General features: G+C 49.7%; 9 protein-coding genes across 9 annotated transcripts; 6 read left to right on the forward strand and 3 right to left on the reverse strand.

Annotated features, from left to right (window-relative positions):
• Positions 1 to 45: 45 nt before the first annotated feature.
• F9C07_2900 (uncharacterized protein) lies at positions 46 to 2,387 on the forward strand (the record flags this gene model as incomplete). The annotated part of the gene is made up of 2 exons (XM_041289665.2): positions 46 to 404; positions 472 to 2,387. Exons 1-2 carry the CDS (start codon positions 89 to 91, stop codon positions 2,385 to 2,387), a joined length of 2,232 nt encoding a protein of 743 aa, XP_041142761.2. The 5' UTR covers positions 46 to 88.
• A 368-nt stretch (positions 2,388 to 2,755) lies between these two features.
• F9C07_2277473 (putative proteasome component Pup1) lies at positions 2,756 to 3,764 on the reverse strand (the record flags this gene model as incomplete). The annotated part of the gene is made up of 3 exons (XM_041289676.2): positions 3,619 to 3,764; positions 3,500 to 3,547; positions 2,756 to 3,400 (listed from the first exon to the last, which is right to left on the reverse strand). Exons 1-3 carry the CDS (start codon positions 3,742 to 3,744, stop codon positions 2,756 to 2,758), a joined length of 819 nt encoding a protein of 272 aa, XP_041142762.1. The 5' UTR covers positions 3,745 to 3,764.
• A 545-nt stretch (positions 3,765 to 4,309) lies between these two features.
• On the forward strand, positions 4,310 to 9,115 carry F9C07_2277474 (putative nuclear pore complex subunit Nup159). The gene is made up of 3 exons (XM_071510245.1): positions 4,310 to 4,453; positions 4,499 to 5,192; positions 5,245 to 9,115. The coding sequence occupies exons 1-3, from the start codon at positions 4,346 to 4,348 to the stop codon at positions 8,835 to 8,837; spliced, it is 4,395 nt and encodes a 1,464-aa protein (XP_071363785.1). The 5' UTR covers positions 4,310 to 4,345; the 3' UTR covers positions 8,838 to 9,115.
• Positions 9,116 to 12,664, reverse strand: F9C07_2277476 (uncharacterized protein). Its single transcript, XM_041289677.2, has 3 exons — positions 11,390 to 12,664; positions 10,450 to 11,326; positions 9,116 to 10,393 (listed from the first exon to the last, which is right to left on the reverse strand). Exons 1-3 carry the CDS (start codon positions 11,894 to 11,896, stop codon positions 10,371 to 10,373), a joined length of 1,407 nt encoding a protein of 468 aa, XP_041142765.1. The 5' UTR covers positions 11,897 to 12,664; the 3' UTR covers positions 9,116 to 10,370.
• On the forward strand, positions 9,325 to 10,111 carry F9C07_2897 (uncharacterized protein; the record flags this gene model as incomplete). Its single annotated transcript, XM_041289667.1, has 2 exons — positions 9,325 to 9,511; positions 9,621 to 10,111. The coding sequence occupies 2 exons, from the start codon at positions 9,325 to 9,327 to the stop codon at positions 10,109 to 10,111; spliced, it is 678 nt and encodes a 225-aa protein (XP_041142764.1).
• F9C07_2895 (uncharacterized protein) lies at positions 12,147 to 12,618 on the forward strand (the record flags this gene model as incomplete). Its single annotated transcript, XM_071511029.1, has 2 exons — positions 12,147 to 12,295; positions 12,516 to 12,618. 2 exons carry the CDS (start codon positions 12,147 to 12,149, stop codon positions 12,616 to 12,618), a joined length of 252 nt encoding a protein of 83 aa, XP_071363786.1.
• F9C07_2277478 (uncharacterized protein) lies at positions 12,665 to 19,756 on the reverse strand. The gene is made up of 5 exons (XM_041289678.2): positions 18,708 to 19,756; positions 15,082 to 18,653; positions 14,945 to 15,023; positions 13,141 to 14,891; positions 12,665 to 13,078 (listed from the first exon to the last, which is right to left on the reverse strand). Exons 1-4 carry the CDS (start codon positions 19,120 to 19,122, stop codon positions 14,383 to 14,385), a joined length of 4,575 nt encoding a protein of 1,524 aa, XP_041142767.1. The 5' UTR covers positions 19,123 to 19,756; the 3' UTR covers positions 12,665 to 13,078; positions 13,141 to 14,382.
• Positions 12,898 to 14,012, forward strand: F9C07_2894 (uncharacterized protein; the record flags this gene model as incomplete). The annotated part of the gene is made up of 2 exons (XM_041289668.2): positions 12,898 to 13,080; positions 13,143 to 14,012. 2 exons carry the CDS (start codon positions 12,898 to 12,900, stop codon positions 14,010 to 14,012), a joined length of 1,053 nt encoding a protein of 350 aa, XP_041142766.2.
• F9C07_1242917 (uncharacterized protein) lies at positions 19,519 to 22,142 on the forward strand. Its single transcript, XM_071507831.1, has 3 exons — positions 19,519 to 20,362; positions 20,423 to 20,568; positions 20,634 to 22,142. Exons 1-3 carry the CDS (start codon positions 19,915 to 19,917, stop codon positions 22,062 to 22,064), a joined length of 2,025 nt encoding a protein of 674 aa, XP_071363787.1. The 5' UTR covers positions 19,519 to 19,914; the 3' UTR covers positions 22,065 to 22,142.
• The last annotated feature ends 62 nt before the right edge of the window (positions 22,143 to 22,204 follow it).

The following is a 22,204-nucleotide window of genomic DNA, read 5'->3' on the forward strand; positions in this document are numbered from 1 at the left end:
AACTTTCCTCCGTCAACGATTCTCTAGTCACCCATAGCTATCGACAGCTCCGGGGCAATCAATTGCTGTCGCATGCTTTCATTTCCTCATGTCTTTCAGTAGACATGCTTACAGGCATGCTGTCCCTCCTTCTTCGCACTCTTTAGTTGATCATGTATGGATCAGCGAAGATTTCCTCGCGTCAACGTTCCGACGGTTCGCAAACGGTCAACGACGCTATGAGAGCCGAGTGCCGGGACCTTTAGAGGCAAGAAGACGGTTAGCAAAAAGGAGGAACACTGCACTGGCTAGTCTAGCAGGGTCAGGCCCACTGGATGACATTGGGTGTTTGTTTGGGCGCAATGGGCGGGAGCACATGAAATGGGTTGGTGGGCAATCACGGAACGCACCGCGGGAGGCTCAAGGTAGGCGCCGATCGGATAAGAGAAATATACTCAATTGGGTTCCAGAAGCATATCTAATGCTTTTCAGGGTCTGCTACTTACGCAATTGGCTCGTCCGCTTATCCTTTCCCCTTCTACAATGAGACCACCGAATCGAATGAATTCTCTAGATCATCTGGGTGGCCGGGATCCTCATATATAGCCAACAAGGCGTCTCTCGAACAATGCTTGGCGGAATCCCTGAAGGACTGTCAGACAATTACGGCTATCAAGGATGTTGTCCGTAAATTGCGAATCGATCTTCAGCAGGAGCCTGCCTATAGCCGGTCAATATTCGAGCATCTAGTGTCGCAATCGATTGACCACAAGTGCGCCGCCGACGAGCTCGTTAGGTTTCTAGATGATCCGCATCTGAACACTCGGGGAGCAGGGAATTATCTTTGCACGGTGGAGCATTTCGTTTCTCGCGGGGCAGACCTATCCAAACGGTCTGCTCTCCTAGGCAACGTTACTGCAGCACTGGAGCTGGGCAGAGTACCTGAAGATGAGCTCTGCCAGATCATAAGAGTTCTGTTTGAAAGAGTAATCGGAGGTACTGTGGTGAGACAACGGGACGCGAGAATTCTGACAGCTTACTTCAGGGAAATGTGGGATGCGATTGGAAGGTGCAACATCTACGAATACGAAAACCTGGATAAGGAAACAATTGACACATGGCTGGAAGGGCTAGAGAAGATGGACTTATACGATTCTTTTGTCTTGGCAAAAGACATAATCAGCGCGACACAAGATCGTTACTGGGCTCCGTTATTCATTACCCGTTTCCTGAAGTTTTCCTTGGATCATGAAACGGATAGAGACTACGCAAGGGGGCTCTTGAGTTGCTTTACACCTGATGAGGCCTCTCGTTGTATAATCACTGTCACCGAATTACTAGCTCCGTCCCGGAAACAGCACCTGTTTGAGATGTGGCAGGACCATTTACGCCGTCTGCAGAATATCCCCAGCCTGGTTTCCTCGTCACCCTGGAGTGATATACGGGTCACTGCATCACCCAGTACCTCTTGCCTGACACAACAACAAAGGATTATTTTGCGACTCTGGGTTTTGCGAACCTTTAGCGAGTACCTCCCTGAAGGGCCTCTATGGCGACAAGTTGTGAGGGCCACAGATTATCCTGTATCCCGTCTCCTAAGCCTCTACAAAAGTCGCGTGGACAGGGTCAACACTGAGAGCTTCCTGAGCAGCCTCGTAGGAGGAATTCATGACCTGGGTATACCGCCTAGCGGCCTTCTGATGCTAACCGTTCAATTGAAGACCGGAAAGCGGATGACAAAAGCGACTCGACGTACATTTAATAGGCTAGAGTCGTCAAATGTCTCCCTTCTAGACATTTTCGCAAATGGGGATGCTTACAGGAAGACGGTCCCTCATCTCTTCTCGGACTTCGAAAGGTTAGTCCGGCAAATTAATGTCACAAGCCCTTCATTTGTGGAAAACAGTATCCATATTGCAAGTACTGGCGATTCTCAAAATGTCTGGACTTTAATTCGGCTACTCCGTTGTCACACACCTCTGAAGATCGCCTTGTCAAGATCATGGGGCCCTATTCCAGACCCTTCGGAAAAGGCCCTTGTACGCTACTATCCGGAAGCTAGGACCAGCGAGTGTCCAGATCCCCACGCCGCTCTTGATATGGTGCACCTCATCGCCATCTCTATCTCTAGCTCGAAGCAGCTGACTGCACGCCGTGCCTACGGCCTGATTCAGTGGCTCTATCGTTTCTTGGTAAAACACGGTGCGCCCGTGAAGCCCTCCCTTGTGCGTGCTATGTACCATGTTGGGGTGGTGCGTTACCGAAGGGAGGGGCTGCGCCTTCCATCAATGCAATACGCATATATATTGGATCTTGTGGAGGAAGTCGAAGGACCGGAATTCCTCGATATCATGGTGCCGAAGGTTGGCCAGTCTGATTCGTATGTTAGTCAGCTTGAGTTGCAATGACCCTCGATTCGTCTTCTCCGAAACTTGAGAGGAGCGCTTGTTACGTGTAGAATCTTCTGGAGCGATTATGAATTATACCCGGCTGTCTATTGCGTTGTGTATACTATACATTATTCTTGTAAATACAATTATGCAACTGTTAGGAAATAAGATTCGATCGGTTGAATATTGGTCGGAAGATGTGCTCTCTAGTATTCAACGCCTATTATCTGTCAGAAGATACCTGGGTCTCCACCTGTATCTTCGTAGGCTCTTTACTAATTACTACACAACAAAACTATCGCGAGATGCTCATCGTGTAATTCCTTCATGCGTAATTCAGTGTAATAAATAATAAGGCTCTGTCAAATATAGGTTCACTTCCTAACTCACGAGTCCACCTCCATTAGGTTAGGGTCACCGGAGACCTCTTCCACAGTAACATATTTCCTCATATCCTCCTTGCTGATAACCTTCTGGTTCAAATAGGCCGTCGTGCCTCTGGGGAAGCGGTAATTGCGTTCCTTCTCACCACGCTCATTGGGCTTGATGTAGTTGCGCAGGAGTTGCGTGGGTTTGTCCTTCTCGATGACACACACGTCGACATTGCTACCCGATCCCAGGTCGTTGAAAATACCAGCCTTGATCGCCTCAGCACAGAGTTCAACCGCTTCCTCGCGGTTCAGGTTTGCCTTCCACGTAGACTCAAAAACGGACATGGCCGCCAACGATCCAGAACCCATAGTCACATACGGAAGCTTATCTGTCGAACCGTGGGCGTGGACTGTGTACAGACCGGTGCCAGTTGGGTCAACACCGGCAACCACCAGATACGCACCAATGTGTCCCTGGTAGCGGAAGAGGTGTTGCTTCAACATGGTCATGCAAGTGATTACTCGAGGGTCCCGGCCGGTCGAGAGGGAGTGCAGCTCGACGTTGGAACTAATCAGGGCGGTGGTGAACTCCGTGTCTGCAGCTGTACCAGCACCAGCACACCAGATCTTGGGCGAAATATAGTGTAATTTCTCGCAATTCTATATATCCCACCAAGTACTATTAGTAAGGCTATTTGTCGCGTAACCGTCGCTGCCGCGGAAGATGGAGGATATGGTAGGGTTATGGTCGGTTCGTACCTTGTCTGCTACGATGGGTCCGCTAGTAGCTCTGGTATCTGCCGCAATCTGTGATGAGGGTCAGCGTCGACGATTCAACGGTCACAGGAGATAGCTATCAGAATTCCTGTATAACATACCACAACACCATTGTCAAATATACAGCCCACAATAGTGGTACCTGTACTTGTAGCCTTAGGTAGAGGCACTCCCTTGGCGTGGAGAGCCGCGTTGCGGTTGTAGTTGGAGAAGTCAAAGCCGGTCATGGTGTCGGCGTGGAGTTATTATAGATTGGAGGGAGGTACGGCCAAGTAGAATCAAGAGATAAGTACTTCACCCTATCAAGCTATGCGGGACAAGCAGTGGATAAGTAAGGTGACGGGAATGAGAAGGAAACAGCTGCAGCTAGTCGGTTGGTGATGGCGGCGAGGTCGAGCTGGAGTGACGAAGCTCCCGCAGCCTGATCTGGGTGCCTCAGGCACTAGATACTACCGGCCCGTGAGAAGCTCCTGCTGTTTTTGTCCGTCGAGATCGTCCGCAGCCATTGCTTTCAATTGCTTGCTTGCTGTCAACAACAATTCACAGAGCCGTTTGGCTTTTTTTGTTTACAACACTCGGTTCCTGTGTACAGATTTTACTCTGTAGTATACCCATCCTCTCCCTCTTTATAATTCTCCCTTCCCTTGAGGGGAGGTATTCAAGATTTTTGCGCGCACTTGGCAGCTTTTTAACCGGAGTCCCCAAGCACTCCAGCGTCGCTCATTTTCATCTTCACCACAGAGCCCCCCTTCTCCCCATGCTCCAAAGAGCAGAGCATCATTAGGCGACCGTCCCCGTTCAATATCTGCCGATTTAGACAAATTAAGAATGGCTTTCAGCTTCGGGGCGTCCAGCCCCGCTGGCGGCAATATTCCAGCGGAACTAGGCCCTGAGCTCCCAGACGTCTCTGCTGAGGTCCGTCGCGCTCTTATGCCCGTCATATGTTCTAGATATCCGCAAACGAACTAACTCTGAATACAGGAAGTCGGTTTCAAAGGTGTCTCAAGCGACAGCAACGTTCGATTACTTCCCACCCCTTGGCCTGACAATGCCCTTCCGGCTCCATCATCCTCACTTCTAGCTGTCGCACCCACAAAAGGTGTCATAGTCGGTGCGGGTCCCGACTCATTAGCAGTTGCCTCCTCCGACGCAGTCAGGAAAGCTATTTCCGCTCCCACCGAAGACAAGGCCAAAACAAAACCCTTTCAACCACAAGCAACGATACCCCTTCCTGCACGTCCCACGCATGTAGCCTTCGCGTCAGGTGATGACGCTCTAATCCTAGCCACAGAGAACAGCTCTCAGCTTCTGGTTTACGAGACTACTAGTTTGACAACGGGCAATGCGCAACCAGCCTTGTCTATCCCAACGAATGGCGCCACTTTTCGATCCCTTGCTCCGAATCCTGCGCCGCCATCGGATGAGGCGCATTCGTCGCTTGTCGCGCTCATCACGACTAATGGCGAGCTCCTGGTTGCCAATCTTAAGGCGGGAAACCTAGTTTCGGGGCCAAATGGCAATGTCTTGAAGACCGGTGTGAGCTCCGTTTGCTGGAGTAACAAGGGGAAGCAACTCGTTGCTGGACTTGCTGATGGAACTGGTTACCAAATGACCCCCGATGGTACTCAGAAAGACTTGATACCACGTCCGTCTGATCTAGAAGGAAACTGCCATGGTAACGCTCAATGCCACATCTCATAGGCTCTCAATTAGCTGACCGAATATAGTGTCGTCTATTGCTTGGTTAGAGAACGACATCTTCTTGATGGTGTATACGCCTAATGATGCCGAGGATGAATCCGGTCAAACGCCTCCATCTTCTTATTACGTTATCACAAGAAGAAAACAGGCACCGTTTCTGATCCGAAAGCTGCCTGAACTGTGTTTTCCTTTCGGAGTTAAACGCGCCCCGGCATACCAGTTCATTGCACGTCTCAGAGACTATAAGCCACACCTGAAGGATGTTTTAATTATTTCTTCTACCGCGTCCGGCGATATTGGCCTTGTGACGAGGTCGGAGCAACCATTGGCAAGTGGTGATACAGCCAAGGCCACCATAGATTTGTTCACCACGACTGAACTTAGTGACGACACAAAAAGGGCCTCTCCTCCACTTACGGACTCCGGTGAGGAGACTTCAGTGATTGGTCTGGGAATCGACCTGAGCAGCACAGAAATTGTTGTCTCCCCAATTGCAGGCGAAGATATCTCTGAAAGCTCAACTCCCTTGCCGAACCTCTTGCTTCTCAACAATGAAGGTATCCTCTGCTCATGGTGGTTCATATACTCCGAGTCTATTCGTCAAAAGCTCCCCTATCATGGCTTGGCCTCCGTAGCCCAGCCCCAGCCTCAGCAGCAGGCGCAACCGCAGCCGCCTAAACAGCCTGCGTTTGGACAGTCCGCTTTCGGCAGTTCATCTGCACTGGGGGCATCTTCTCCGTTTGGAAAGCCCTCTGCCGCACCGGCATTTGGCAGTCCTTCGACATTAGGAAGCCGCTCACAACCTACATTTGGGGCACCTTCATTTGGAGCCACGTCTCAGATAGGATCTCAGGCGGGTCCTTCCTTCGGCACTCCGAGTGCAATAAACCGTGGGTCAGCCCAATTTGGTAAATCCAGTTTCGGATCTATGGGCACATCGGCCTTTGGACAACCATCGACACCTGGGAAGGGATTTAGTTCCTTCTCACTCGGAACTCCGGGTGCTACTTCTGGAGGTGGCTTCGGTTCATTTGCTAGTTCGGGAGGTTTTGCTGGGCTTGCGGCATCTAAGCCAGCGGGAGAATCGCCCTTCGCGAAGACGACTGGAGAAAGCCCTTTCTCGAAGCCTTCCGGATCATCGGTGTTTGGTAACCAGACTGATACAAGCACAGCTTTTGGTTCTCAAAAAAAAGAACCGGCAAAGAACCCGTTCGGTCTTCCCCCGAGTGGGTTCAAATTGGAGTCCTCGTTTAAGGGCGACGGTACTGCTATCAATGATGGCCCCAAACCGGAGAGACCTTCTGGCGGGCTATTTGGATCTTTCGATGAGATGGTTTCTACGCCTACTAAAGCTAGCCCGCCCACAGAGTCCATGGACGACATGGAAGATGAACCAACCGCCGCCCAGCAGCAGAAACCGGAAGCCAATCCGCCAGCGCCCTCATTGTTTGGAGCGCCGACCAAACTTAACACACCTGCACCTTCGTCGCTCTTTGGTACTCCCAACCAACCTCAGCAGCCCTTTGGTGCAACTCAGACGAACAAATCTCCCTTTTCGATTCTCGGCAATTCTGATAAGCAAGCATCAACCCCACTGTCTCCACCATCAGACAAAACGCCTATTGCCAGCCCACCCTTAAAAAAGGAGGAGCTTGTTGATGATCAGAAGACTCCTGATGCTTCAGGAGAGCCACCGCTGCCTCCCGACCCAACAAGCAAGGCCTCCTATGGACCTGGTGATACTTCCGCGTCCTCCAACGTTTCTAAGAGCTCCATCGACGACGCACCTCTTCCTCCTGACTTCACTACACAATTGAAGCCAGCTCCGCAAGATGACGGAGGAGAGCCGCCGCTACCTCCTGACTTTACTTTGGAATCTAAGAAAGAGGCCCTTGCGGAAGCCGAACCCGAAGAGGCACCTCTTCCTCCTGATTTTACTGCAGCGAAGCCGTCGCCCACTCCTGCAGAGGTTCCGGGCCCTGTCCCTGATGACTCAGAAGCAGAAGCAGATGAATCCGAGAAGGAATTGAGCGATGAGGAAGACGAGTCTGATTTCGCTGATAGTGGTGAGGATGTTGCAGATGAAGCCGAGCAACAGGAAGAAGAATCTGAGGCAGAAACTCCAGAGATATCACCAGAAAGTTCGTTTGGGGCTGGGTTTTCTGGTAAAACTTCAGCGGGTGGGTTATTCACGGGAGTATCCCAATCTAGCCAGACTTTGAACCAACCGCCACGGCAATTATTTGGGGAAGTTCGGAAACCTTTCTTACCTCCAGCGCCCTCGACAAATCGCGATTTCCCTAGGTCGCCTAGTCCAGTACGAAATGGCGCCCCAAAGAGTTTGTTCAAGCCGCAAGCTCCAGGCAGCACCCTTGCTGCACGTAAAGCTACTCTCGGTGATTTAGCGAAACGTGAAAATCAATTCCGACAGCATTCGGCCCAGGCTATCGAGGAAGCACAAGCCCAACAGAAGCTCCAAGCGCAACGACAACAGGAGGAGACACTGTCGCTTTCAGACGATGACGAAGACGAGAGGCTTCGTGCCGACCTTGCTCGGCCCATAGAACCTGTGCCTACCCTCGATCCTTTCCTCCCTCATCAAGACTACACTGGTCAGACGAGTAAGCCAGGCATCCCTGGCCAAATTGAACGACTATACCGTGATATCAATTCTATGGTAGATACGCTAGGCATCAACGCGCGGTCCTTGTCCGCTTTCCTTATGTACCAACAATCATCCAGTAATTCTGATTGGGTCAATGTGTTGCAAGGTGATCACCCAGCGGATCTTCTGGACGAAAAGCTACGTCTTTCTGAAATTGAGCAGCTTGACGATGCCCTTGTCATGCTTGCCGGCGAGCTTGAGAAACAACGAGTCCAAGGAGTGGAGAAGAAGCTCGAGGACTGTCGAGAACTATTGAGCAAAGATATACTCACACTGCGAGGCCAATGTGCTAGTATTCGGAAGACACTGGATGCCCACACAGACTCCGCTGCAATCGTTTCCGCACCACTGTCGTCAGAGCAAGCAAACCTGCAACAGGACCTTCGGACAGCATATACCAATATCCAGGCAAGACTAACAGATCTGGAGTCCGCCGTGTCTCTCCTACGGGCGAAGATTGCCGAGGCCCCTCGCTCTGACAGCGCTTCACGCCAGTCTGTTAAACGACCAACTGTCGAAGCAGTCACATCAACCATTTCTACTATGATGAACATGGCTGAAAGCAAAAGCAGCGATATTGATTTCCTAGAAGTACAGCTGAAGAAGCTGGGTATTGACACGGCTGCGTCGCCAGCAAGCCGTGAGGGGTCGCCATTTGCAACCCCTAAAAAGTCTGTGGGCAGACTCCCTACGACACCAGGCTCGCGGGGCTCTATTGATGGTCCCCTCAGTGCATATCACACACCAGATTCCGCTGCTCGCTTCCGGTCTAGCATCAACGGGTCAGCTCGCGCTAGCCGCCTTCGAAGCGTGGAAGGCGTTGGCGATCTTGCTAGCAAGGAAGAAAGTGCGCAATGGAAGGCAAAGGTGCAACGCAGGCAACATATTGTTGGAAACCTGAAGAAGGCAATTAGTGAGAAGAAGTCGAAGGTTAGGAGTGTTGATGACCTGTAGAAGTGCATGTTTGAATTCTGCTTTGTCTCCGATTCATGATATGAACAATCCTAAAAAGAGCGGGACATGGGCGTGGGGAGCAATTGGCTATTTTCTCTGTACATAGCATTAGTCGCTGTTTGATTGGCATATCGGTCTGGATATTGACCCGCCAGTGATGTTTTCATTAATGATGTGATCTTTATAATAACCCCAGTACTATCACTGTTGAACATCTGATTTTATTAGGGTGGGGAACTGCGGCCTTGATGACTGAGGCGCTGACACTGACATCATCGCCCGCAAGGTGACATGATTTCAAGGCAATTTGTTTTCTTGCTGTCTTTTACCCCCAAAAGCCCGGGTTTATCTCTACTAGACAGTTCCTCCACGATATAGAGAAACTTTTTGAGCCCGCCAAGTCGAGTTGGTCCGGTCTTAAACTGGAACCCACCATATCATATCGTACAAAGCTCCAACAACCCCGCCAATCAAAGTACAACCCAACATGGCTCTCCCAGTCAGCGAATTCATTCATTTCCAGCTCAAGTCCTCAGTAAAACCCGAGGACCCCTCAAACGAAGAAGGCCAAGCACTACTCCAGCTCTTCCAAACAGCCAAGCACCAAAGCGGATATAAAAGCTCAGCATGGGGCAGAACAGTAGAGGACGAGAACATCGTAGTATGGGTAGTTAGTAAGTTCCCACCACCTCTCCCTCTCCCTCTCCCCAAAGGTAAAAAAAAGAAAGAGGAAATCCTACCCAAGACAAAAAAAGGAAACACGTAACTAAACAGATACCACAGACTGGGCCGACGCGCACGAAGGAATTCAACCACAATTCCTAGCCCCATACATCGAACCCAACACGCAAGTGAGCGTCATCTTCGCGACACTCACACCATCGATCACCGAAACCGAGTCCCTAACCACCAACCCCGTCACGGAGCTGGTCGCGCTCACCGTCCCCAGTTCCCTGACGCCCGACGAGCAAAAGAAGCTCAATGCCGATCTGATTGAGTTCCGGGCTGCGCTGACGGAGAAATTGCCTGAGGGTGGACGGCCCAAGTCGTGGGCTATGGCGCAGGTGGAGAGGCCTGGTACGTTGGAGCATGAGAAGAGTCCGTCTGGACAGGCGGTGTTGCATCTTTTGGCTGTGGGGTGGGAGTCGGTGGATGTGCATAAGGCTGCGAGGGAGACGGAGGAGTTTAAGAGAACGATTGCGCCTATTAGGGAGAAGGTGATTCCGTCTGTGCCGCCTTTGGGGATGAAGCATGTTTCTTTTAGGAAGGTTTGAGGTGGTTGTGAATGGGGTTGTGAGTTGAATTACGTTAGATTGGTGATAATTGTGTACAACGAATGTTGACGGACAGCGCTTTTCCATAAATTACAACTTGGAAGGCATATACCCGAAACGAATCATTAAAGTCACCATGGACAGACGGCTTTTGAGCAAGGCAAAAAGAAAGGAAAGGAAGTAAAGAAAAAAAGGAAATCCCATATGCTCCTGGAAGAAAGAAAACAGATTAAGCAAGCTCGTAGACTCATTCCTCCGCTTAGATACGGTGCTTTTCGCTTTCTGTATTGCTAGTTAGTAATGAGATAGTAGAGAATAATCCGGGAGTCGAGACTAACCAAGTCGGGAGTAAAGCATATACAAAGCCATCTGGTTACACTCTTGGGTACCTGTGATAGTCACCAGACGCTCGTTGCTGTTCTCCTGTGGCTCGTTGATCTTGATCACACTGCCACTAAGGTGACGGATCTCGTTGATCTTAGCACCACCCTTGCCGATAATAGCACCCACCATGTCGTTGGGGATATAGATCTGCTGAGTCAGTGGTTGACCGGGCATAGCTCCGCCAACAGGGGCGACCGGAGTCGGACCACCGCGTGCGGGAGCAGCCTGGGGGGCGCCATAAGGGGCAGGCTGGTGAGGGCCCGCGCCAGCATACGGCTGAGGTGCACCACCATAGTGCATGGCAGGCTGAGCTACAGGGGCGGGAGCGGGCTGTCCGTGAAGATAAGGAACGCCATATGCACCCGCAGCAGCCCGGTTGGGGTGTGGGTGGTGGCGCTTGAAGGTATCAGGGTGACCATATTGACCGCCAGCGGGCTGAGGAACATAAGGGACAACCTGCATACCACCGGGCACAGCTCCAGCAGGCCCGCCACTGCGAGTAGCATAGGCAGACGCTGCCGGCCCGCCAAATCGTTCCGTGAGCTGCTCAACCAGCGTCACAGCAACGTAGTAGGTGGCAATGTGAACTGCATCTGCAACACCCAGAATTACAAGGGACCGCTCAGTGGACAGGGGAAGACAAGCGTCTGAAGCGTTAAGACGAGCACCAGAGGCCTCTTGGATCTCACGAATACGGCCACCACCCTTGCCAATAATGGAGCCAATGAGGATATGGGGGATCAACAAACGCAAGGGGTATGTCTTGGATTGGGCAGTGGAAGGAGCATCAAGGGGTTCATTGTTTAGGGTACGAATGATCAAACCAAAAGCCTAAAGCCCAGTTAGCAAGTCCAGTTAGACTTCAGCTAAGTAGCAAGGATGCATATAACCAACCTTAGCAACAGCGTCCTGTGGACCACTGACAGTCAAGATACGTTCCACTGCCCCACGAGAGTAATCGCTGACAGTGCACTTGGCGCCGGAGAGACGACGGATCTGTGATACATTCTCCCCACCTTTACCAATAACGGTAGCAGCCTCCTGGCTAGAAATTACAGCCCGAATATGGATCCAGCTTGACTCGTCTTGGGGACGATGCTGTTCGGATTGAGAGCCAGTTTCGGCATGGGACGCAGTGGACTGGATAGGCTGGGTTTCAGGGTTAGTGCCCTTCGCATTAGGAGCATCAGGCACAACGGTATCGCCTTGGCCATCGGCACTGGCGCTGGGCACACCTGAGGACTCAGTCTTCACTTCCGCATACGCCTCGGACTCATCGCCCTTTACTACTTTGTCCAAAGCAGGACGCTTGGCCTCCGGTTGATCATTGGGACCTGATGGCGAGGAAGGGTCCTCCAAGGGACGCTTGGTGGATTGCAAAGCGGATGGAGAGGCAGACATATTGCTTCTCAACTGTGCAGTCTTGCTTCACTTACGCAGGAAGTCCAAGTATCAAAATAGCCTTTTCTTTTTCTTTTCTTTCTGCTTTATTTGATCGACTATGTACACCAGGAGTTCCCAATAAGACTTGCTGGTGCTGGCGATCGGGAGAGGGAATCTGGTGCTTGAAATGACTAGGAATGCTGGTGGTAATCGTGCACAGTGATGGAAGAAGTGATGTTGAGGAAGGATAGCCGTTGGAAGAGTGAAGATGCTGGGAATCACGGGCCTTGGATTTGAGCAGAAAGCTTCGCGTGTGCAAAGCTATGCTAGGAAAGAGAGAAGAAGAGAAGAGAAGATCGGATCGGGCACGATAAAACGGAGAGATGTAGACGGTGATAGTGGTGGTGAGGATTCAGGGTCCGAACGTGAATGGGAGCTGACAGGCTGCAGCGTGGGCAAAGGGAGAATATGAGAGCAAAGTTCAGTTGCTAAATCTGTACTATCCCTTTTCCTCCAAAGAAAACACAACGTTTCTGATCGTCGCAGGGTGTAAGAACACAGAGATAGTCTGCCACGCGCCGGGCTAAAAGGGGCTTGAACAAACGCTAAAACAGCGGATAGGAGCCAAGTAACAAAGACAGGCAGTCGACTCCACCGTTGCGACAGAGCTGAAGATGCCAAGCAAAGGGAAGAAGGTGACGATGATGGATGGAGGGGAGGAAGTCGCGATGTCGCGGTGAAGAGATGAGGTTAAGGTGTGATTGAGGCGAAACGGTGGCACGGGATCACGCTAGCCTTCCTTGGGTATAGTCTACCCACCCGTCATTATCACGTGCGGGAGGGCATAGAAAACAACCCAAGCAATACGTGAATATCAAAGTATCTCCTTTCACGTTACTGTGATTCAGAAAAACTGGTATTGACCTGGACTCTGTGGCCTTGCTTGTGTGGACTTTCTCCAAGCTTCGACACCCAACCCGTGTTTCATCTAGATCGTGCTGCACCGTCTATCTATCCCTATGGATGTACCTCAGGAGACCGTTGATAAGATCCAGCGTTTCGCAGTGAAACGGGAGAAAGCCGAAGAGAGTTATGATCAACAAATCAGCCCGGCCACTCTCCAGGCGTATAACAAGAAGCTGGATGAGACCCTGAAAAATCTTCAAGAGCAAGTTAAACGCCAAGAAGATGATTTGCGCAAGGTATGCAAGCCGAAGAGCGAACAAATTTAGAAACAGAGACGCGATACTGATGCGCGCAACAGCTCCGCTCGGTCAACGCGGTTGATCTTTCTAAGATCGGCGCGGACCCTTCTTCTCGCGTTTCGCAAGTTAGGAGAGCCAAGAAAGCATATGACTCTCTCCTGGGATCGGAAACAAAGCTCCCAAGCTCTGGGTCTCCTCTGCCATCCTTGCTTGCGGTCGAGGAGATATCTCGGTTGGTCAAGGAGAGCAAGTTATCTGTCACGATGACAGCAGATAAGCTTTCGACCAACCGCCAACGTTTGAAAGTTGAAGAGGCAAATCTGCGTGATGCCCAAGCCATCAATGATGGACTACAAAAACGGATAGCTCGTATCCGTGAACAACAAGCCAAGAAGGAGCAGAAGTCACCGTCTCAACTAGCGCATGATCTTGTCGATCAGCAGCAGGAAAAGAAGGAGGAGCTTGACAAGGCGACGGAAGAGCTCCAAACCTCTCTCCACAATTTTATTGATGAAACTTTGGCACCCATGCTCGCTGCAGAAGATCTCGGTGGTCCGACTGCGGGAGATGCCATGAGTGTTTCTGATGAGACATTGGAGAGGGGCTATACAAGTCATGGTAAGCCCAAAAAACCGAAAGCTTCGGCAGCGAACCATGATAGCGGCCAGCGCCGAATAGATGAACTCGTCAGGGGTCAAACGTCTCAAGGAGAGAATCAAGAACGGAACCCGTCAAATCGACGCGAAGCAGCGGCTGCTGAGATGCATGAGCTGCTCACCTCGTTACTCGATGCGGGTACCTCCTACATTGACCTTCCCCGAGAGTCTGCCGCCGCCCGATTCCTTGTAAGAGCTAAAGTAGCTCAATTCCATCCACGCGATGCCAGACGTTTGAGGTTGATAGATTTCGGGCGTTCGTTGAACGATTGAATGACTGCTCTCAATAGTTGATATTGATGCACAGTCCAGCTTTTACCAAACTCCAGGAATTACCGACCAATGTCTTTTGGGACACATACGACTTAAGGCTATATACGGTTATAGATGCAATGAGTTAAGAAAAAGAATGCGTGAAAGGACATGAGAAAAACCCAGCTACATGCGTTTAGTACGAGTATATATTCACATAATCGCTTCGTCAAGTCCTCATAATAAAGTACAAAAGAGGGTAGTCAGAATTCCAATTCAACGCCGGTGGATGCACCTGATGCAGTAGACCATTAGTGAAATTATGCCCCCACGCTCTTCAATATACCATTAACATCATCGTAAAGAACATGAAAATAGATATATAAAGATCCTAGATAGGCATCATTCCTATCCGGGACATGGGTTCTTTTGCTTTTGAGCCTTTCCGGGGAGGGCGGCTGTCAGCGCGGCTGGCGGTTTTCTTTCTGGGTCGTGGGGTTTTGTTCCGGGGTTTGGATTCGCCAGCGCTCTTTCGACGAGTCCGCTTGGTAGCTTGACGCTTCCGAGGTTTGGAGCTGCTAGCTCCCCCAGGGCCATCAGACGAGTCATCTTCTGGGATTGGTTCGGTGGTGAAGTACCGACTAGAGATAACATTGTTATCCATATCAAGGTTTGAGGCATCGTCTAGAATATCACCGTCATCATACTCTTCGCTGTCACTGGTGAGATTGATGACGTTGTGGTGATTGGGGTCTGGAACAACACCATCGGCGTCATCACGATCCTTTTTCAACTCCGCATACCGGCGTTGCGTATCTCGTACGAGCTTGAGTATCTGAGCACCGTACCGATTAACCTTGTCCTTATCTATGCCGGGAATTCTGGAAAGCTCTGACAGGTCTGCTCGATATCAGTATTGCGTCCCACTACCAATGGCTACCGGTGTTCCTCACCTTTGGGGAAGGCTATGACCATCTCCCGCAGCACCCCGTCTGTGAAGGGCTGATTGCGAAGGCCTTTCTTGAGTACAAGCTGTTAAAATAAGTCAGCAATGTCTTTTTAACTTAACAAGATGAAGAGAAATCCTCACATCCTGGCAGTAATTCTTGGCATAAACCATGAAATCCTCCGCTACAGCTTTATGGAGCGGGTCAAGCCGGTCAAACCTGGCATCTTGAGTAATTGGTGGACCTGGAGTAAACGGTTTATCGCGTCTTGGCTTGCCAGCGATACGGATCCTCTCGAAGCCATCACTATCTCTATCACTGTCAGAGTTTGCTTCATATCGATAACGGGCTAAGTGGCGTTGGTTCGCCGCTTGAACAGGTGATGAGACATTTGTGGATTGAGGATGGTAATCCTTCCGATTTACACTCCGAGAGGGTTGAGCTTTTTTGTGTGGTGAAACTCTGACATGAAGCTGTAATTGACGCCGGCCACTCTCAAAATCAGGGGCACGACGTCCAAGCTTGATGTACTGCACAGCAAATCTACTGCCGTTGACCACATTTTCTTCGAACAGAGCTCCCTCGCTAAGAAGGTGATAGAAAAGTCTTTCCGCCTCTCCCATTTCTAGGGAAGATCCCTCTCCGTACCCCGGTGCCTGTCTGTGCTGAGGAGACCTAAATTTTTTTGCGCTTCCTCGAAAAATGTTCACACAGTACGACAATGTCACATTCTCTTTTGACTGCTCGAAATATCGAACAACCTTGATTACAGAGGCCGCGTGTTGAGAAAAGTCACGGAGTTCAAAGACAGAGTCCGACTTGCAATTATCACAGGAAGCATTGCAGTCCTCTCGACGGAAATGCTCGTTGAAATATGCGAGGATTTGGACTCTTCGGCAGTCGCTTTTGTTTTCACAGAACTGCACAACATTGCGTAGCATTTGTCGCTGCCGGTTCTTCTGTTGCTTACTACCATCGCTGCTGTCAATCATGCGAGTAATGGTCATCGAGTCCCTGTAACAGTAATACATGTAGCAACCCGAACGCTTCCCGTCTCGGCCAGCTCGGCCAGTTTCTTGGTAATAGCCTTCTAAACTTTTGGGGAGGCTGTGGTGGATCACGAAACGTACATCCGGTTTATCAATACCCATACCGAAGGCGATCGTCGCCACTATGACATGGCTCCTCCCAGCCTGCCAACGCTGTTGAACTTCGGCTCGCTCGTCCGGCTTCATACCAGCATGATAATGTTCCGCTTTGATGCGGTAATCGTCCCGAAGGCTCTTGGCGACCTTCTGGCACGTATCACGCGAAAGGCAATAAACAATGCCGGATTTGTTATGATAAGATGATTTGATCGTATCGGCTATACTAGCCAGAAGCTCGTTACCCTTCTTCTTCTGCCTCACTTCGTATGTCAAGTTTGGTCTGTTAAAGCTCTGGGTAAAGATATCGCAGCCTTCCATTTTAAGGTTGTGGATGACGTCTACCTTCACGTTCTCTGTGGCGGTAGCTGTCAGAGCCATCATTGGAACACCGGGCAACTGAGCCCTAAGGCCCCCAAGTTCCTTATAATCAGGACGGAAGTCATGTCCCCATTGACTCACGCAGTGAGCTTCATCTATCACAATGCGCGCAAGTCGATGCCTATTGTTTAGCCTTTCCAAGTTGCGGATGAGGGTTTGATTCTTGTTGACCATCTCGGGCGTGATATATAACAGCTCGATATGACCTTCTGCGTCGGAGCTCGATAGTGTACTCATTATCCATTGTCGTTCTGTCTTCTGCGTCTCACCGTTCAACAAATACGCTTTTATCTCGAGCTGGCGCAAATGATACACCTGATCTTGCATTAAACTCAACAATGGCGAAATGACTATTGTGACTCCTCTGGTCGTTCCACTCTTGACGATAGAAGGCAGCTGGTAACACAATGACTTTCCTCCGCCTGTCGGCATTAGAACAAACGTGTCTTTCCCACTCAGGGTAGCATCGATGGCTTCGAGTTGGTTAAGGCGGAAGCCTCGAAGATGGAAACGATCCTTCAAAACGCTTTTAACATCCTTTGACCACGGGTGATGATGCCATAGGCCATTGTGGGTCTGCGACTTCTGTGTAGTAGGAGTGCGGGCAACGTTTCCGGAGGTTTCAGCAAAGACCTTGCGTATCTGGAGACTATTACTAGCTGTTGAAACCGAGTAGCCATCGTCAAGAAACCCCGCTGCCTCAAGCATTTCCTCGTCATCAGCGTCTAAGTCAAATTCATCAAACTGCTCCGCCCGAACCGGAGATCCCATGGTACGAGTAAAAGCATGGTCATCATCGCTGATCATTGGTTCATCATAGTCAAAAGTTTTAGACCAAGAGCCGGCGCTCCTGCAAGATGGGTTGGTTGCCCGTGCTGGTATGTCAGCTTGAGAGACACGGCAGGTCGGCCCTGAGGGAAGTCTAGAAGAAGCAGTCTCAATGGCTTCGAGATCCTGGGGATGGACTGATTTCTTAGGGTTCATGTTTGTAGCTGATCGAGGGGGTGATTGCAAACGCTCCGAGCCCTGCCGAGATGGTCCTTTACTTGAAGAGGAAGCCGACAAAAGATCAGCTTGTACAAGGAGACGTTGTATATCAGACTCGATCTGCTCTAGCTGCAATGTGGCTTTTCGGCTTTGTTCGAGCTCTTCCGGCATTGTATTTGGGCTACCACCTTGAGAAATAACTTGCATTAGTGCTTTCTTCAGTTGGTCTCTTGTTGATTCGCAGGCGTGATAGGCAGCCTTCTTGTTCTTTAGGGATTTAATTGCTTCTATCCGAGCTGTAATACTCTTGTTCTCAGCAATTAATCCAGGAGCTGGCTCGCCCTTCATAGCCTGTTCAAAAACGATTTCTGAATTCTTCCTTAGAGTATCCTCGAAACCCGAGATCCGTTGATCCAAAATCTCATCGGAAAGAGTTAAGAACTTCGTGACATCGCTGTTCTTAGGCTGGGACCCTGGTGTCCCGAGAGCATAAGTCAAGCCTGAATCACCAGCTTTCGTAAATGTCTTGCTGACGGACGTATCGGTAACAGATGAAGTGAGATCCATTTCTGATGACAGTGGAGAACGGTGTATTGCATTCTTTGCCACCTTCTCTCTTCTTTCGTTCTCCGCAGATGTATCTTGAGGAAGCACAGGATATAAAGATTTATCGTTATTTATGACGGGAGCATCATTGTCACTCATCAAATCGTCAAACAGAGTTTCATCGCCGTCTTCGTCGGAATCGGCTATGATTTGGTTCAAAACGCTAGAATGAGAGTATGGGGCTTCACGAATGAAGCTCTTTGTCGGGGAAGATGTAATGTAGGTTTTGGTCAAGCGCGTCAAACCGGACGGGGCAGCATCTGTAGTCCCACCATTGGGCAAAGGTGAGCGTACCCTGGGGGCATTTTTTCTTGGGGATACTAGATCAGAAATGTATTCCTCGCTTTTGCGCTTCTTTCCTCGCTTCTCCATAGCGTCTTTTCGATTGGGCGGCTCTTCGTTCCGTAGCCTGTGCGGTTCCCCAAACTCATCTACTATGCTTGGTGAAGTCGTTGTTTTGTCGAAATCGCCCGTCAAATCAATAGTATCAATATCAAATGCCGAAGATTCGACATCAAACTTATGTTTTGTCCGGAACGGCGTCACTATCGTCTTGGTAACACTGTCAAATGACGAAAGCGTATCGCCTTGGGTACCTTTCCATTAATCATTAGTTGTCCGAAAAGACTTTAGCAAATTAATGACCATACTTTTTACTGTCGGACTCTTCAGCGCCTCCCGCCGTCGCGTAGGCGATTCAGCATGTGTACGACCATTCACTTTCGAGGGTGACCTATTAACAGCATCTGTAGGACGACTGAAAAGTCGAGGTTTGCTCGCAGATTGTGGAGCCATTAACAATCGTGCCATGTCTTCGTCCGATTCTACCTCGAAATCTTTTTCTACATTGTCGACAGGTTTCTTCTGTAATGGCTGGGAGTCTCCAATTGCGATTTCTGGAACTTGGTTACCCGTTGCATGCAGCGCTGGAATCAGCCGATTTTGAGTGTGATTCTCTCGAATAGAGTTGCGATTCTCGCGTGCCGATGGCGATAAAGAGGGGTAAAGCGAAGGGCCTTGTTGCAACAGCCATTTGAGATGAACTTCCAAGTTGTGCCTAGTCATAGGGTCGTATTTTCGCTTTCATGATTCTGCTCCTATTCTCGTGCAAGGCATTTGCGATATTCTTCGTCTAAATGTCACTGAATTCCATAGCCCGAAGAGACAAAGGGACGCGTCCCGGCGCGTTATCACCTGGGCGGTGAGACTACCTTATGGAGTATATTTGAGAGGTATAGCCCCGTACCACCCATACATAGCATAGTACTCCGTAGGTAGGCGAGGAATTGTCATGATACTTGAGATATTTAACTATGCTTGGAATAGACACAAGCTGCCAGGTATTGATATAGTACCCAATATAGATTTATTCCTTTATGGGTAGTGCTATTTTATAGATTGTGTTTTATGAGGTACGTACCCAAATTGCAGAGCTGTTGTATTAGACCTTATCGGTCCGCCTAGCTTATATATCTTATGGATCCCTGCTCTCCATAACTGCTTAATCAATGGATGATTACAATGCACTACTCATCATTCATAGTCCAAAACAACTGATTATATCTATTACCAAGCAACTATTGGCAAGCTACGTGAGGCAATCGATCTGACATACTACCAGCTGTATTGTGTCTGTAATAGTTTACATCTATAGACATTAGGGACTTGATATGGTATTCGTTTTACACGTAACCAAACGAGGGGAATTAATTTTTTTTCTGAACCCCGCGCTGTAGAACGTTATCAACCCCACGCATTAAAAACGCCATTGAATTGGCAGTCTATATACATATAGAGTGTCGCTATCCGATAAACATATCGGGCCATTATAAACAGACAACTAAGTGATTTCACAACATGGGCAAGAAAAATAAGAAGTCCGCCGAACACAAAGAACGTGTTGCGGCGAAACAGAACAAGAAAGCTGCCCAAAAGGAAAAGAGATCTAAGGGCAAGAAGGGTCGGGATGCAGACAGCGATGTAGAAGATGCGGATCTGGATGCCATCCTCGCGCAATACGCTGAAGAGCAGGCTAAATTCCTCAAGGTCACTGAAGTTGTTTCGGGACCACCATCTCCTCGGTCTTCCGCAACTGTGCTGGCGTCCCCCTCAAATCGGAACGAACTGTTGGTCTTCGGTGGAGAGTACTTTGATGGCACTCTTGCTACATTTTTCAACAACCTCTTTGTGTACAATATTGACAAAGGCGAATGGAAAGAGGTCACTAGTCCCAATACTCCTCTTCCTCGGAGTGGACATGCTTGGTGCCGTGGTGGGAATACTGGCGGCGTATATCTTTTTGGAGGCATGAAACTTGGATACTTACTTGGCTCATGGACATCTTACTGACTTTTAAACCATTTAGGTGAGTTCTCGTCTCCAAAACAAGGTACTTTCTATCATTACAATGATTTTTGGTATCTCGACCCGTCGACGAAAGAATGGGCCCGTCTTGAGACCAAAGGCAAGGGTCCTCCTGCCAGAAGTGGCCATAGAATGACTTACTACAAGGTTTGCCTACCGGGAATCATGTACATCTCACGACAATGAGTCTTTTGAAGCTGACTTGAGTCAAGAACTACATCATCCTCTTTGGTGGTTTTCAGGACACCTCACAGCAAACTAAATATCTTCAAGACTTGTGGATTTACGACTGCTCGAAGTATACCTGGTATAATCCTATACTGCCCCCTGCATCACAGAAACCTGATCCTCGCTCTTCTTTCTCTTTCCTTCCTCACGAAGCAGGTGCAGTCATCCTTGGTGGTTATTCCCGTGTGAAGGCCACCACTAGCGTAGGAGGGAAACAGATGAAGGGCGGTGCTCAGCGTATGACCATGAAACCTATGGTTCACCAGGACACCTGGCTTCTTCGAATCACACCACCTGCTGCCGATGCTCCTGCCTCTGCAACCCCCACGATCCGTTGGGAACGCAGAAAGAAGCCTGCGAATGCCCCGAACCCGCCTCGCGCAGGTGCTACTATGGCGTATCACAAGGGTCGCGGCATCATGTTTGGTGGTGTCCATGATGTGGAGCTCAGTGAGGAGGGAATTGACAGTGAATTCTTCAATACATTGTATGCCTGGAATACCGACAGAAACCGCTTTTTCCCATTGAGTCTCCGGCGCCCAAGGGCACAGGGCAAAAAACAGGCAAATCAGGTCAAGTCCCGAGACCGGACTAAAGCTGATGAGGAGGAGCTGCTACAGAACCTTAGGGCTTTGGAGGCGAAGAAAGGCATTCGCAGTCAGGATGACGACGATGAAATGGAACTCAATACTCCCCCAGTTGAAGAGGAGTCTGATAAGCCCGAGAAGCCTTCGATTGTTCGCTTCGAAATGCCTCATATGCGGTTCAACGCACAGCTCACTGTGCAAGATGATACTCTGTTCATCTTCGGAGGTACCTATGAGAAAGGTGATCGTGAATTTACGTTTAATGACATGTACTCTATCGATCTCGTCAAACTTGACGGTGTCAAGGAGATCTTCTATAACGAACCAGAGAACTGGAATCTCCTTAACGAGGAGGAAGAGAGCGACGATGAAATGGACGACGACGAAGATGATGAGGAAGAGGAGGAGGGAGATGAAGAGGAAGATGCGATGTCACTGGATACTGCCTCCCCCGCTCCTACAGAGACAACGGTGCCGTCTGTGACGCAAGAAATGGAACAACTCGAGGTAGAGGAGCCAGAGGGAGAGCCATCTGTACAGGATAGTAGGCCTCTTCCCCGACCTTTCGAGAGCTTGCGTGAGTTCTTCAACCGTACTTCTGAAGAGTGGCAGAAGATTTTGCTTGAAACGTTAAAGGCAAAGGGCTTGGAGCCGGAGATGAATATTAAGGAACTGCGCAAGGATGCATTCAACATTGCAGAAGAGAAGTGGTGGGATAGCAGAGAAGAAGTCATGGCTCTCGAAGATGAACAGGAGGAGGCTGGAATCGGCGAGGTAGTTAGCCTTGCCGAGAGAGAAAATGCTGGCGGTGCTGGCCGGCGTCGGTGATGCTGCATTTGAAGCCAATTTGGAGACAAAGAAACAACTATATCCAATCACTATTCCACATTAAAGTACATTGTCATATTGAATTGGCTAGTCCGGGAATTTTCTATATAAGCGTACTGATGTACCCGTGTTTCAAAATA

Source organism: Aspergillus flavus, chromosome 2, assembly GCF_009017415.1.
Source record: "Aspergillus flavus chromosome 2, complete sequence".
Lineage (NCBI taxonomy): Eukaryota > Fungi > Ascomycota > Eurotiomycetes > Eurotiales > Aspergillaceae > Aspergillus > Aspergillus flavus.

What these genes read in the sequence shown, in the direction of transcription:
- F9C07_2277476 (XM_041289677.2), bottom strand. Translation starts at nt 11,896, where the DNA reads ATGTCTGCCTCTCCATCCGCTTTGCAATCCACCAAGCGTCCCTTGGAG. An exon ending in CACAGGACGCTGTTGCTAAG is followed by an intron (nt 11,327 to 11,389) that starts GTTGGTTATATG and finishes ACTGGGCTTTAG; the next exon opens with GCTTTTGGTTTGATCATTCG. An exon ending in TATGCTTTACTCCCGACTTG is followed by an intron (nt 10,394 to 10,449) that starts GTTAGTCTCGAC and finishes CTAGCAATACAG; the next exon opens with AAAGCGAAAAGCACCGTATC.
- F9C07_2277474 (XM_071510245.1), top strand. Translation starts at nt 4,346, where the DNA reads ATGGCTTTCAGCTTCGGGGCGTCCAGCCCCGCTGGCGGCAATATTCCA. An exon ending in TCCGTCGCGCTCTTATGCCC is followed by an intron (nt 4,454 to 4,498) that starts GTCATATGTTCT and finishes CTCTGAATACAG; the next exon opens with GAAGTCGGTTTCAAAGGTGT. An exon ending in TCTAGAAGGAAACTGCCATG is followed by an intron (nt 5,193 to 5,244) that starts GTAACGCTCAAT and finishes GACCGAATATAG; the next exon opens with TGTCGTCTATTGCTTGGTTA.
- F9C07_1242917 (XM_071507831.1), top strand. Translation starts at nt 19,915, where the DNA reads ATGGGCAAGAAAAATAAGAAGTCCGCCGAACACAAAGAACGTGTTGCG. An exon ending in CGGCGTATATCTTTTTGGAG is followed by an intron (nt 20,363 to 20,422) that starts GCATGAAACTTG and finishes TAAACCATTTAG; the next exon opens with GTGAGTTCTCGTCTCCAAAA. An exon ending in ATAGAATGACTTACTACAAG is followed by an intron (nt 20,569 to 20,633) that starts GTTTGCCTACCG and finishes ACTTGAGTCAAG; the next exon opens with AACTACATCATCCTCTTTGG.
- F9C07_2277478 (XM_041289678.2), bottom strand. Translation starts at nt 19,122, where the DNA reads ATGACTAGGCACAACTTGGAAGTTCATCTCAAATGGCTGTTGCAACAA. An exon ending in CCAAGAATTACTGCCAGGAT is followed by an intron (nt 15,024 to 15,081) that starts GTGAGGATTTCT and finishes TTATTTTAACAG; the next exon opens with CTTGTACTCAAGAAAGGCCT. An exon ending in GGTCATAGCCTTCCCCAAAG is followed by an intron (nt 14,892 to 14,944) that starts GTGAGGAACACC and finishes GATATCGAGCAG; the next exon opens with ACCTGTCAGAGCTTTCCAGA.